At 35.3% G+C, this 16,319-nt stretch overlaps 1 protein-coding gene across 2 annotated transcripts in view; it reads right to left on the reverse strand.

The window, feature by feature from the left end:
- The window catches only part of BTBD10 (BTB domain containing 10), a gene marked incomplete at its 5' end in the record, with an annotated part of 51,073 nt that extends 37,268 nt beyond the window's left edge, over nt 1-13,805 (reverse strand). The window contains one exon of one of the 2 annotated variants that reach the window (XM_079707469.1): nt 13,705-13,805. In XM_079707469.1, coding sequence (XP_079563595.1) covers nt 13,705-13,805 — 101 coding nt within the window. Of the gene's footprint in view, nt 1-8,314; nt 8,440-13,704 lie in introns of those variants that run through there. The other variant, XM_079707468.1, reaches the window with a different exon arrangement.
- Between the last annotated feature and the right edge of the window lie 2,514 nt (nt 13,806-16,319).

The following is a 16,319-nucleotide window of genomic DNA, read 5'->3' on the forward strand; positions in this document are numbered from 1 at the left end:
GCAAAACTACACAGCTACATGTAAAAGAATGAAATTAGAACACTCCTTAACACCATACACAAAAATAAACTTCAAATGGATTAGAGACCTAAATTTAAGACAGGTCACTATAAAACTCTTAGAGGAAAACACAGGAAGAACACTCTTTGACATAAATCACAGCAAGATCTTTTTTGATCCACCTCCTAGAGTAATGGAAATAAAAACAAAAATAAAAAAATAGGACCTAATGAAACTTCAAAGCTTCTGCACAGCAAAGGAAACTACAAACAAGACAAAAAGACAACCCTCAGAATGGGAGAAATATTCACAAACGAATCAACAGACAAAGGATTAATCTCCAAAATATATAAACAGCTCATGCAGCTCAATATTGAAAAAACAAACAACCCAATCCAAAAATGGGCAGAAGACCTAAATAGACATTTCTCCAAAGAAGACATACAGATGGCCAAGAAGCACATGAAAAGGTGCTCAACATCACTAATTATTAGAAAAATGCAAATGAAAACTAAAATGAGGTATCACCTCACACCAGTTAGAATGGGCATCATCAGAAAATCTATAAATAACAAATGCTGGAGAGGGTGTGCAGAAAAGGGAATCTTCTTGCACTGTTGGTGGGAATGTAAACTGATACAGCCACTATGGACAACAGTATGGAGGTTCCTTAAAAAACGAAAAATAGAATTACCATATGACCCAGCAATCCCACCACTGGGCATATACCCAGAGAAAACTAATTCAAAAAGACACGTGCACCCCAATGTTCACTGCACCACTATTTACAATAGCCAGGTCATGGAAGCAACCTAAATGCCCCTCAACAGATGAATGGGTAAAGAAGATGTGGTACATATATTCAATGGAATCTTACTCAGCCATAAACAGGAACGAAATTGGATCATTTGTAGAGACGTGGATGGATCCAGAGACTGTTATACAGAGTGAAGCAAGTCAGAAAGAGAAAAAGAAATATCGTATATTAACGCATATATGTGGAACCTAGAAAAATGGTACAGATGAACCAGTTTGCAGGGCAGAAATAGAGACACAGATGTAGAGAACAAACGTATGGACACCAAGGGGGAAAAGTGGCAGAGGGGTGGTGGTGGTGGTGTGATGAATTGGGAGATTGGGATTGACATATATACACTAATATGTATAAAATGGATAACTAATAAGAGCCTGCTGTATAAAAAAAATAATTCTACAAAAAAAGAATCATGCTTTGAAGCATAAAGTATTGATAAATTAATAGGCAATAAGTCTCTCCAAAAGTTTTTAAATCTTACTAAAACAGTCACTCTCAGAAGCAAGTATCTATTCATATCAAACTTCAGAATATTAATTCTGCATGAATTTCCACATGTGACTTTGCCACCTAATTTGTTTAAAAATTCTAAATACATGAACAGCTTCCAAAAGTAGACAGGTTCCTAAGAATTAAAGAGAAATTTTAGGGTCTCTATCATTTTGTTCATTGAAACTACAGACTCCTATGGTGGTTGGCAGTAATAAAACTAAAGTAATATATATAGAATTTTTAAAATCCAACAATTATTGCAAAGTTTATAACAAAAACCATGCCACTCTCCGAATGGATAAACTGTTGTACATACATACAATGGAATAGTATTCAGAAATTAAATAAGAACAAACTACTGACATGTTCAACAATGCGATAGATCTCAAAGGCATTATGCTGAATGAAAAACCCAAACCCCAATGTTTACATCCTATCTGACTTCACCTATATATCATTCTCAAAATGGCAATATTACAGTAATGGAGAACAAATCAGGGGTTGTCAGAGGTTAGGGATGGGGAATGGGTATGACTCTAAAGGGGTAGCATGCAGGAGTTTCTCTGTGGTGATGCAAAAGTTCTGTATCCTGATTGTGGTGGTAGTTACGCAAATCTATATGTGATAAACTATCACAGAATATATACCAGAAAAAGCGCATATAAAAACTGATGTCTATAGTCAGTTATAGTACTGTATCAATGTCATTTTCCTAGCTTGATGCACTTATGTGGGATGTTATCATTGAAGGAAGCTGAGTGAAGAGTACCCAGAAATTCACTGTACAATTTTTTTTAATTTCTTGTAAATCAAAAACTATTTCACAATAAGTTTAATAAACATAACAAAAAAGGCAATAAACAATGTAGAGACAAGAAGAAAAAGCAAAACTGTAATCAATAAGCTCAGTGCTATTTAAAAATGTATCCGTAAAACAAGGACGGGAATTTTTTTTTTTTAATTAGAGAATAAAAAAGAGTTCTTAGAAATTCAAACACAAGAGCAGAAATTTTAAAAGGTTACTAGAAGGGTTGAAAGAAAAAACTGGGAATAAAAGAAAAAGAAATGAAAAATAAGACTGAAAGGACGAGAAAATTAGAGGAAGGAGGTCACCATTCAAATATATACTGATATGTTCCAGAGAGAACAAAGAAAACAGAGGGGAGTAAGTTATCAAAGAAATAATACATGAAAAATTTCCAGAAATAAATGATATTTACAAGCACTGCTGCTAACAGAAAATTGTTGTAACAAATACATAAAACTAAAATATCTACAAAGTAAGTAGTACTCAGTTACATATGGCACCCTTGTGTAGTACACACAGGGTACAACCTTATATCACTTTCCTGCTTTGAGGATTTATCTTTAAACACTTCCAGCAACTAACATAATAACCTGGTACATCTTATTAATGTTTGTTGAATTTAGCTTAAGTTTCAGGACATACATAACATCTAAGCATTTCCTGTGACAACTGTTTATTCCTTGTCAAATACTTCTGATTGTGTGTCTTTGTGTCTACAGAGATATAGATATGAAGCTTTACAGTTTACGAGGTGTTTTAAGCACTTAATCAAGCTTTTAAAAACACTTTTTTTTTTTTTTTTTAAGGCTAGCGGCCTGGTGATGGGGGCTATTTAGTGTGGCTTTTTTTTTTCTTTTCTTTTAAAATTATTTATTTATTTTGTCTGCACCAGGTCTTAGCTGTGGCACACAGGCTTCTTAGTTGCTGCATGCATGCAGGATCTAGCTCCTGGACCAGGGATCGAACCCAGGCCCCCTGCCTTGAAAGCTCGAAGTCTTACCCACCAGACCACCAGGGAAGTCCCCAAAACGCATCTTTCCTTAAGGACAAGGTAAGCATCTTTGTAAATTTCAGATTAGATGTTTCCATCCATTTTTTAAATTAGTCTGTCCTTATTAAAGAAGCAATATTACTTTGGGGAAAAATAAGCCATTTCTATTACTATAGTCTACATTATGTTTTAGATTTTTAAACTAAACCTTTTAAATGATTTTATATTAATATATTTTAAGCAATTAATTTACATTAATTGGGATTTTTACAAGTTTTGTTTGTTTGTTTTTGCAGTACGTGGGCCTCGCACTGTTGCGGCCTCTCCCGTTGCGGAGCACAGGCTCCGGACACGCAGGCTCAGCGGCCATGGCTCATGAGCCCAGCCGCTCCGCGGCATGTGGGATCTTCCCGGACCAGGGCACAAACCCGTGTCCCCTGCCATCGGCAGGCAGGCTCTCAAGCACTGTGCCACCAGGGAAGCCCTACAAGTATTTTTAATGTGTTGGGTCAAGAGTTGGCAAACAAAGCCAAATTCAACCCATTACCTCATTTTGTAAATAAAGTTTTATTAGAACACCACACCCATTCATTTACATATTGCTTATGGCTGCTTTCACTCCATAAGGGCAAAACTGAATAGTTGTGACAGACTATGTAGTCCATACGCCCAAAAATATTTACTATCCAGCCTTTTATAGAAAATGTTTGCTGATCCTCATGTTAAGTGTCAGTAACTATGATGATATAAGAAATGCAATTAAATTTTAAAATCTACTTTCAACATATTTAATGCAAATTTCTCTCCCTTCTTTTCCCTTTTTTGTCAATTTGCCTTTTCTATAAGCTTTTTGTTCTTAATTTATGATCAGTTTCCCAAGAAACAAAGGCTAAAAGGGCAGTTCTCAACTGAGGAATGGACTACTCAAAGGTCATCTGTAAGTATGTTAATGCATATTTTCCATAGAAATATTTTAAATGATACTTAAGTCCCAGATTTCCCCCAGAAAGACAAGAAATATAGCTCAAGAATAGTTTTAATACTAGTCTTTCTCTTCTTCCTAAAACCCCATTGTCAGATATGTCAGCAACTCTAGTAAGGCAGAAGCAGTAGCAACAGCAAGGGAGTTTGATATACTGTTGTATGACTACTTAGAGCATCTTTTCTTTGAAGTCAAATGAAGACCTAGATATTAAAAATTTTGACAGAAAAGGAACCCTTAATGGCCAAACTTTTAACATTTTACTATCAAGGTAAAGGTTTTCCTAACTGACAAAAATTACTTTCATGCAGACAGCAAAGGAGCTGGAGGTTTCTTCTGTGTTTTTAAAATGTCCATTACCTTGTTTCTCAATTTTGAACGTTAATAAAGGAAGATGTTGCTAGGAAAGAACCTCTCCAAACTGAGGAGTCTCTGAATAGGAGTTAAAATATCTAAATGTTATACTGCTAACTTTTTTACTTCTAAAAACTACTGTGGTTTTAATTCATCAATAAGTATTAGGTGCTTGCAACACACAATGATAACTATATCCTATAATAACTAAAAGTATTCTTATCTTCTTCTCTAGCAATGTTTTTAGTTTTATCATGCAGTCACTCTACCAAATAGTCACTGAACACCTATTATATGCTACTTATTATTCTAGCCCTGGTGGGTATAACCGAGAAAGTCTCTGCCCTTAAAATTAATACATCCTAGTGTAGAAAAACATAGAACACATATAAATAAATATATTAAATATCATATGCTGATAAGTGCTATGCAGAAAAATAAAACAAGGTAAAGAGGACAGAGTCATCATTTTGACATTCCTGGCCCCCACCCACTAGCCTCCACCCACTAGATGCTAGTAGTACTCCTTCCTCTAGTTGTAACAGCCAAAAATGTCCTCAGCCATTGCTAAATGCTCAATGAGGGGTAAAATCACCTCTGGTTGAGAACCACTGTCTTAATTCTATCTGCTACAACAGCAATAACAATGTTAACATTTGAGCATTTAGTATATGCCAGGCACAATCCTGAACACTTTACACATATTTTCATTAAATACTCAAAACCATCCCCATTTTACAGTTGAGAAAATGAAAGCTTAGATGCTAAAAAACTTGCCTAAAATCGTGTAGCTAAGAAAGTGGCAGGTCTGAGATGTGACCAAAGGAATACAATTTTGCAGCTCACGCTTTTAACCTTAAACAACTCTGACGCAAACTTGAGTCGTTTCTTTTCCAAATTATAATTCTTCACATATTTGAAGACAGCTCTTATTGTGAGATTCCTTAACATCTACCAGAGATGTCCCCAAGACCTCTAAATTTTTAGTAACCTAAGCTGACAAGACTTCCAATTTCTTCACATCCTTCCTTCTGAATATACAAAGAAGTAAAGACAACACTTTGGTGTACTGAAGTGGCTCTAACCTTCCTTTCCATTCGTTATGATGGTTTCTAAGTAGGGGGGTTGGTAGGGGAGAAGATGGGATGATGGCAGCCATACTGTACTTTTGTTTTATATCAAGTTTACTGCCAAGAACTACCCTCAAGTCTTTTCCAAATGTGATGCTATATATAAGGCCATGCTAACTTAGTGTTTTTCAGGCCTTATGTATATGCCTCAAAAGTTCATTTAAATTTAGTCCAACAATCCAGACTTGGAGATCACTATGGATCATTTAGTGTTTTATTTATGATCTTTCTTTCTTCACTGTCACCTATAAATTTGATAATTTGCCTTCTCCATTTGAGCAATAAGACAAAGCAAAGAACAAAGCCACCTTCCAAGATCAAAAACCTTTGGAGAGGATCCTTCAAAATGAAAACTGTGTTGATTAATTAAAACAATCAACTAGTGGCTAACTCATTTTTCCTTCACCCAAGGATATAAAAAAAGAATTTTACCAAAACCTAAGTTTAAGTCCAAATACATATTGCTACTAGGCTACCAACTGCATCAGAGAAAAATCAAAGTTGTTCTGACAATCTATTTTTAGCAAACCCATTCTGGATCATTTTTAACCTGTTTTTTCCTTCAAGTTAGTCATAAACTATCCTTCACTTTTTGCTCTAAAATCTTCTGTCTTTTTCAAAACCAGGCCTAGAACCCTTCATCTTTTAGTACTTCCTGTATTCTCCTAAAACCTTTAAAGACTACAAATAATATCAATAATTTTAAGATTTTACAGTCAGTTCCTTAACTGTAAGATGTTCCAGAAGACAATTCATTTAGCTAGATGCATTACTTATCTCTATATTCACGTTGGTTTTCTGTCCTTACTAGAAATGTTTGCTTTGCTATTATTATTGATGGTGGTGGTGGTTTGCTTTTCCTCTCTGACAAAGAAGCTCCTAAATAAGACTTGAGGAATTTTTTTCTTCCCTCATTGCCATACATTATTATTACACTTTCACTGATTACCTTCTTAAAATGTAATATAAGAAACCCTTTTGGTTGGCCTTTGCACTTCTTAAAGGTCTCAGCTTGTCTGAGCTCTGTTTCCCTGATTTTTAAGAAGATTTTCTGTACTGTGTTATGGCAATCTTATCTGCTTTGTTTTAAAAGTAGTGTGCATATCTTTAAAGAGTTCATTGTATAATCACACTGAGAATCTTTTTCCTTCTGAAAAGTATCAAAATTATATTTTTACTTAACTCCTTAAGACATTCTTCCTTTTTAGAGAAATCTATGCTGTGGAATCAAGCTGATCTTTTCTCTGATCACGAATCAGAAAAACTCAGATTGGTGAAATAAATTACAAAATATATATACATAAAACACTATGCAGTTCTCAAGAATTATGCTATAGAAGACTTTCGTGACAAAGGGAACGTTCGTGATTAAGTTTGCTTTTTATTAAAAAAAAAAGAAAACAACAGATGGGTTATATAACAGTGTATACAGTAATATCCCAAAATCATTTTTAAGTGTATATGTGTGAATTTATATCTTTATATATACACAAGGAAAAAAGGTTCTATGTGAAAATATTTAAAGTTTTTCTTTTGATGGTAGAACATTTTAATTTTATTCTATGTGCTTTTCTGTATCTATCAAATTTATGTAATGAATATGTATTACTCTTATAATAACACAGGCATTATTTTTTAAAAAACAAGCCGAACCAGAGAAAAAAATATTCTATAAAGTATATAAGTCTAGCGTGAGATTTCTGCTTTTATAACTCTATTACTAAAGCAAGCTTAGAAAAACATTTCTGGACACAAAACCAGGGGGGGGAAAAAAAAGCCAAAATAAGATACCACCAGTTAGCCTACCTATACAAATAAGTTATGATAACCATCAAGATGACCATTCAAACTTTTAGAAATTAATTGGGGGAAATCACAAGAACTTCCTGACATTTCAAGGAAAAGAATGTTATAAACTACTTAATAACATTTAAAATAATTTAAAAATGTTGTATATCCTCCCAAATCCCTACCAAATGAAGGCTCAGTAGGATAGGGATAATGAAGACAAAAGAAAAAAGCCATTAGTCAAATTATTTAAAATTGTGCCAAAATTTCCTAATAAATAAGCACTGTCACCAGTCAAGACTTAAAATCTCATAGCAATAACAATTATCTTCATTTAGAAATATTTTCTGGTTGAAAATCAATTTGCAGCAATCCAAAATCTTGATTTACTCTCTATTTCAGTGGCAGTACCTAGATCATCTATTCAGAGCCTGTGTTCCAAAAAACTAGGAAAAAAGTCATCTTAACCAGTTAAAACTTTATCATTCAAATACATTCAGTTCTGTAAAATATATATAAAGTGATTCAACTAATCCTTAATTCACCCAAAAGTAAAAATACATTCACCTTCTTCTTTAGGAAATTATTTCATTTCTCTATCTTGAATTTTATTTTCAAATATATCAAAAATATTATTTCAAAATTAGTTTTTCCTTAAATAAATTTTATATGATATTCATAAGAAACAATATCAAACATAATGCATTCTCAATTACATAAAGATTCTACTAAGACTTTAAATGAAATAAAAAACAAAGCCTCAAACCCATAGAAACAATAAAAACACACACTATTTTAAATAACTTGCCATTAAACTGACAATCAAGACATATGATCTTTAACATTCAGAAACATAAATGATAATGAAACAAAGGCTAAACATATCTCTCTCAACCTCTCTCATATATGTATAGAATTATAACCCAGCATTATCATGTAATAAATGAATACACACCTTACTTTAGTATATGCCAAGGCAGACACACAAAAACAAGAAAAAAATTTTGAAATCAGAGTATAAAGGGACTCTGCTTTTTCAAACAATGCAGCACTGAAAGCCAGGTCAGCATCCTTGGGCATTACTAGGAAACTTTAGCACATCTGATATTTCCATCATCTTCAGAATTCCTCTGAACAATGAGAAGATTTCCCAGTCCCCCTACCTCACCTGTCTACAGACTTCCTTTAGCTTTCCTCCCTCTACTGTGTAATAATGCTATTGAGGTTATTTAGGCTTTAAATGTTCAGAGATACAACCCCCGCTATATATTAATTCAGTTTATTTTCTCACAGACACTGACTCAGCCGTGGGTTGTGCAGCACTGACGTTTCTAACCAAACAGCATCGTGTGAGCTGTGATCGTCCCACTTCTCCATCTTTGTGCAGTGATTGGATATTGTAACTGATAGACAGGATGAAGAAAACTCAGGAGATGAGGGCTTAGTGATATGTAGATATGTTGCCAAATGCCATCTGTAAAGCTAATTCTAGCTCTGCCAGCTTGCCAGGTTTTAGAAAACTAGGATGCAGCTAACTTTCTTTTTTCCTTTCAATATTTTATTGTGTACCTATTCTGGGCAGTAAAACTTCTCTTTAGAACTGAAGAGAAAATATTATCTGTACTTTAAGAACCCACTAAGGAACTACTCTTTAAAGCAACCAAACTTTTCCATTTCTAAACTGCTGCTAGGACTAAAGGGTGACTTAAAAAGGAAAATGGAAAGCTCAATCTTCGTGCAGTCTCACAAGAAAGGAGCATGCGTACTTCTATGTGGGAATGAACCCTTGCGGCAAAGTCTGATATTGAATGTATGATGCATTTATCTTTAGTAACCTGAGCAGACTGCAGATCTGAGTTTTAAACAGTTGTATTCGACCCAATTCAAATATGCAAGAGCTTTTAGCATATTGTCACTCTAGGGCATTTTAACATCAGTTACACAAAAAAGGTGCTCTTTCTTTTTCCTTTTTAAATAGCAAAAACTCTTCTAATTTAAAGAAAGTTGTCATAACTCAAGCCAAATAAACTTCAACTGAAATGATCTTTAACCTCTCAGCAAGCTACCAACCCCCTCAATATAAGTATTAACTATACAACTCCTAGTCAGAAAGAAATAAAGTTCAGTAATTTTTCAGCTATCTAATTCATTTGTATGCACTTGCAGAGGAATCACAGGCACCCTGAATTTCATCCACGTCCAGATCAGTTTCCCTGCCTTGTCTTTTATATCAGTGTTATACCTATTAAATCTACATTCAAAGAAACTTCAGAAAAGTACCTTAAAGTTGTATTAGGTAAAAGAGAAACCATAACGCAATGCCCACCAAACCCTCAAACCTCCAAGGTAAGCACATGTATATAGTAATTATTATTGTTACCTTTATAATTCAAGAAATTTATTTTTATCCTTGCTAATAAGGAAAGGTAAAGGGGGAAAAAATCAAAGGAAAAAGATTTTAGAAAGCAGGCTATTCCAATATGTGAACAGAACAAAAAGCAAATTTAAACAACTTTTTTGAAAATCCTCAAAAACTGAACCAATAAAGTATGCTTATTTCTTTATTGCTAAAGGCTGAATGTTTTTAGTTTCAAAATTCATCTGCTGATATGTATTCCCCCAATGTGATGGTATATGGAGGGGAGGTGATTAGCTCATGAGGGCAGAGCCTTCATGAATGGGACTAATACCTTTATAAAAGAGATCCCAGAAGGATCCCTAGTCCCTTCTACCATGTGAGGACACAGCAAAAAGAGGGGTGTCTGAAGCAGGAAGCAAGCCCTTAACAGATACCAAATGTGCCAGCACCTTGGCTTTTGGACATCCCAGCCTCCAGAACCATGTGAAATAAATTTCTGTTGTTTATAATATAGCCACTCAGTCCATGGTATTCTGTTATAGCAGCCTTAACAAACTGACACATTTAGTTTTTGTAAATTTAAATCCCCAATTCTGTTTGAGGTGGCAAGGGGAGCACTTATATTTCTCAGTCTCCATAATCCAGAGATGACCATATGACATAGTTCTAGACAATGATTTATTGATATAAGCAGATGCCTGCTGGAAATTTCTGAGAAATTTAATTTCCGGATATAAATGAAACCTCTTTCCCATCGTCCCCATCTCCCTTCCTCCTCCTCCTCCTTGTCTGGAAGGTGGACATGACAGTTGGAACTATGGCAAGCCATCTTGTGATTGTGAGGAAAACACCAAGAAAAATCAAAGACTTTTGACCCTAATATCCTGAAGCCTTTTTGTGTACAAGAAAAATAAACCCCTAAGTTAAGCCAGTGTTTAGTTTGGCTTCCTTCTACTCAAACATCCCTAAATAAAATACACAAGATTCAAAAAAAGGATGCGAGCAGGCAGAAGTACAGATGAAACAAAATCAGCCATGAGTTGATAACTTGAAGCTGGGGAATGGGTACACAGGGGTTCATTATACCTGTTCTCTCTACTGTATATGTATTTTAAATGTATCACAATAAGTTATTCAAAATTTTAAAAAATAAAAAGAATGAGAAACATGTTTATAAATTCTAGCTTTGTCATTTACAAGTTGTATGGCCTTGGGCAAGTTTATTAACCTTATTTTTTTCATCTGTTAAATGGGGACAGTAAAACTATTCACAGAGCTCTACCTTTAGATCCAGCCAAGGTAATCTCCAGAAGGTCCCTGGCAGGAATGCCCTCCATCTACCTAACCATCCAAGGATTAGTTCAAGTCTCATTTTCACCTGTTCGGACTGACACTGATTCCTTCTCTGAACTCTTATTTTACTGCAACTCTCTACCACAGTTTAGTGCCCTATTGTCCTCTAATTGTTCCATACGTGAATATTAAAGCATTCCATGATGGTACCCTGACGAACTGCTTAATCTCTCCTGAACTGAGCACAGGTTCTCAACAATACTTGCTGTTTTTTTTTTTTTTTTTTTTTTGCGGTGTTCGGGCCTCTCACTGTTGTGGCCTCTCCTGTTGCGGAGCACAGGCTCCAGACGCGCAGGCTCAGTAGCCGTGGCTCACGGGCCTAGCCGTTCCGTGTCATGTGGGATCTTCCCAGACCGGGGCACAAACCCGTGTCCCCTGCATCGGCAGGCGGACTCTCAACCACTGCGCCACCAGGGAAGCCCCTGCTGTTAGTTTTTAATACCGCTCAATTAATTTACTATTAATTCAAAAACTACCATTTTAAAAAAGTCAAATTGAATATATTTTTAAAGCATCTGAAGTTACATGTTTGTAAGTTCATAGGAACAAGAGGTCCCAAAAAGTAAACTGTTTTCCCTTGGGTAGTTTTTCCATGAATGAGGTTAAGATAAGGTCAAAGGATTTCATGGTCTTTCCACTTAAAAAAAAAAAAAAAAAAAATCAATACATTGGTATTCATTTACTTCTCTAATATTTTTCACTTAAACAACCAATACTACTGCAATCTTATTTAAAAAGAGCACCAAGGCTTCCCTGGTGGCGCAGTGGTTGAGAGTCCGCCTGCCGATGCAGGGGACGCGGGTTCGTGCCCCGGTCCGGGAAGATCCCACATGCCATGGAGCGGCTGGGCCCGTGAGCCATGGCCACTGAGCCTGCGCGTCCGGAGCCTGGGCTCCGCAAGGGGAGAGGCCACAGTGGTGAGAGGCCCACGTACCGCAAAAAAAAAAAAGAGCACCAAAAAGGTACTGATGCTATAGAAATCAAGAAGAGCTATGATAACTGTTTTTACTGAAGTAAAATAACGGCAATTTAAAAAGTACTGTTTTTGGGCTTCCCTGGTGGTGCAGTGGTTGCAAGTCCGCCTGCCGATGCGGGGGATATGGGTTCGTGCCCCGGTCCGGGAAGATCCCACATGCCACGGAGCGGCTGGGCCCGTGAGCCATGGCCGCTGAGCCTGCACGTCCGGAGCCTGTGCTGTGCAACGGGAGAGGCCACAACAGTGAGAGGCCCGCGTAACGCAAAAAAAAAATAAAAATAAAAATAAAAAAATAAAAAGTACTGTTTTTTAATAAATTTTTCCCATTGTACGCCCGCAGCTTTTACAAAGCAAACAATAGTTTATTTTCACCTTGTCACGACTTCATATACAACACCGTCTTGTACATCAGTAGAAAAATATTAAGAACTAGCAAGGATAAGATATAATTCACCTGAAAAAATGTATATAACGTATCAATATAAATAAAGCCCTATATTTAATGAGATAAAACCAGTATCTCTTTAATCTCAAAGACAAAATAAATATCCATGTAAAACAGGATGGAGAAAAAGAACTAGAGCACCAATTGAAGGACATACACACACATACACACACACACACCACACCAAAAGAACAAACCAAAAAACACTCACACCACTGGTGTGCACTTATAAATTAATAAAGTCAACTCAATGTCTTCATGTTAGACCTCACCACATTAAAAGTCCACAATAAAGGTACACATCTTGTCAGAGACTTAAATAGTACTAGTCACTCATATTTTCTAGCCATGTATATAGCTTAATAAAAGTAGCTGAATCATTTCTTTAAAATTACAAAAAGGATTTCAATATCACGGCATGTTTTTATTCTTTTTCAATAAAGCTGGTATTAGTTATCAGTGATCAGGAGAATTTTACATTCAAGTAAGTTAAATGTTCAATAATACCCCCTAAATATTCATAAAGCACAACTCTCTATGAAAACATGCTTACGTACCTGCATTATGTGAGGTTTATGAGGTGTCAACACCTTAAGATATCAGATCATAAAGTGTTCTAAACGAGGTGTTCCCCATAAGTCACATAGCACAAAATGAAAGCTTTAAAAATAATGTATAAATGGGCTGAAACTTTTCAACTGAATTTCATTTAATGCAGCAAACTTTAAATGAACCAGGCGAGTCACTGATGGACTGATTTTACTATTAGGATCACAATGATAACACAACATAATTTCACATAGTTAAAAATGTACAGAGGCAAAGACTGACAAAAGCCTATAAATTATCATACACAATGTATTTAGAGCACAAAATAAATTCGTATTAGAGAGTTTTAAATACAAAGAGTTAACCTGTCTTGCCAGACTTCCCAGTTAAATTAACTATAGCATTTATTCATGGAGTCAACTAAGGATATTTTAGCATTATTTAGAAACAGAAATAAAAATTCATATAAATACAAATATAAGAAAATTAAAAGGAAAAAATGTTTCCCTCAAAGTTATTTAAGGAGAAATGCAAACATTCATATATTTTGTAAAACGGCTCCCATCCTCTGACAGGACTTGGCCACACCAAATGCAGTTTGGTTCTTCATAAAAATCAGTTTTAGCAGAGCTTTGACACGTGAAATACATATTTTCTACCTACCTTGAATGTTTATAAAGTTTACGAGGTCTACTATGCAATTTCCGATCCCAATTCTCTGGATCACTGGAGTTACTGTCATAAGGATGAGGCCGTCCTGCCATCCCACTTCAAGCTTCCTCACACTACTGCTCTGAAAGCACACATGAAGCACCCATAACCTACATAAAAGAGTAGTGTTGACCTTTAAATCTATTCCATGCAGAGTAAGTCACAGAATTTTGTATCTTTTCTGACATTACTGTGACATTTTTTAAAGTGATGAACAGGATTATAAAATATCAGACACACAAAATGCCACAAATCAGATTAAAATAAACACCAAAAGCCTTTTTAGGTGCTTTTCATTTGATTATTCGATTAAATTTGTTACTCCTATACAACATTTTAATAATGTGCTATTTGTATTTAGTAAATATACTTATTGACATTTGGGTACCTCATGTTTCCAAACATCAATACAGAACCAAAAAAGACAAAAACAACTTCACAGAATGATTCTTTCAGACAAAATTTCATTTGGAACACATTTCTTAATTACTAAAATTTTAAGATACTTAACAAAGCATCTAGTAAGACCAGATAACAATGTTGTTATTTCTTTAACCAAGTTAAAGACCATGAATAGAAATTTAATATTTGTTCAAAACTAAAAGTATGCAAACATCCTGATGTTTCCTTACAGTGCAATTATCAAAAAACATTTTATCAATATGATTCATGTATTTTATGCCTTTTCATATGTGAGGCTTATGACTGTTGGTTCTACTACAGTCCTGTAAAATTACAGAACTCACTTAACAACAGCTTTACGAAATACCTGAACTAAGCACTTTAAAGTATATTCACTACCCAATTTAATCTTCACAATCAACTTACAAGGTAGGTATTATACTCCCCATATACAGAATAGAAAACAGTCTGAGAAGGTTAGTAACTTTGCCAAAGGTCACAATGCTGGTCAACAGCAGGATTATAAAGAACAATGAGAATTTATTACTATATAGCATAAAGTCTTGATCTTGAAAAATGCTCAGACTGGAGTATTCTGTTTAGAAACAGTAAGTCAGATTTGACTTTTAGAGATTGCAAACACCAAAAGAAAAAACAAATGAGGTTAAACAATTTGAACAAAGTTATGTAAACTGGATTAGAACCCAGGTTTCCTGACACTCACTTCTGTATGCTTTGTATATAGTTTTCCAAGCCAGATTTGATGGAGGGAAGTGAGGAGGGATTTATGCATTAAAGTCAAAGGGATGAGGTAATGGGATGGATGCCTACCATTGTCCATCCAAAAAAAAAGTCAAAAGGAATCCAGAATTAAGAAAATACTGTACCTCACTGAATTGTATAGATTATTCCAGTACAATTTCACCAAAAAATGACAAAGATAAACTCATGAAAATTGTGAGTCTATCTCAGAGCTCATTAAAAGAAACACCTTTATTTTAGAGAAACTATTTTGCTACTTTAGAATTTTTTTAATAGTTAACTTAGTACTTTCTTTCCAAAAACAATTGAAAAATCTAATAATAAATTAACATTTTAATATAATAAATATGTAAATAAGTAGCTCAAAGAGTGAAATAAAAATAATAAAGGGGGAAGGAGGAGAACTGTACAATGGCTAATTCAAATTCCTTAGCAAATGACGCACAGTTTATTTGCTGAATACTCATGGAAAAGGAAACCTTTCCTGAAGGATCGCTGAATGACTGATTAAAAATCAGTCAGATGTTAAATGAACATAAAAACCACAAATTGGGGGCTTCCCTGGTGGCGCAGTGGTTGAGAGTCCGCCTGCCGATGCTAGGGGACACGGGTTCGTGCCCCGGTCCAGGAGGATCCCACATACCGCGGAGTGGCTGGGCCCGTGAGCCATGGCCGCTGAGCCTGCGCGTCCGGAGCCTGTGCTCCGCAGCGGGAGAGGCCACAACAGTGAGAGGCCCACGTACCACAAAAAAACAAACAAACCCACAAATTGTTATGAAAACAAATAAAATCTCAATTTCATTTAATTAGAAAAAATAAAAATGTATTTACTAAAGAAGAAACCCTTTAAAACTTCAATTTGGTATTATAGCTAGTTATCTGTCTTGAAAAGATGAGGCAGGAGAGAAGGGTGAAAAAGAAGAAATCAGAGAGACAAACCAGGAAGTCAGATAGGAAAAAATGGTCATAGACCGAGACCCAAAAGGTAAAAAAGAATAGTAGGGAAAACTGATAAGGAGGGAAATGAAAGACGTAGAGGCTTAGCAGGTTATGCAGAATGAGATTTAGAGCATTTTCTCCTTACTGGATAAGTCTTCCAATAAGCTATTTCAGGCATTAGCATTTCCTTAAAGGGCACATTAGCTCCTAACCCTTAACTATAAGACACACCCTTCTGAAAACCCACAAAGACCACTGAGTAAAGAATAATCCTAAACCGTGGGAGACAGTGACTAAAAAAACACAACCAGAAGGAATGAATAAGGTAAATTCCAATTCATATTTTCCACTATTTTACAGTGGGTGGCACATATCTAGTAGCTGGGAAATATCAGTATGAATTCCTAATCAATCCTACTGAAATTAACAACATGTATATTATAGCCAGCCACAAAAAAGTAAAG

Source organism: Hyperoodon ampullatus (assembly GCF_949752795.1).
Source record: "Hyperoodon ampullatus genome assembly, chromosome: 7".
NCBI lineage: Eukaryota > Metazoa > Chordata > Mammalia > Artiodactyla > Ziphiidae > Hyperoodon > Hyperoodon ampullatus.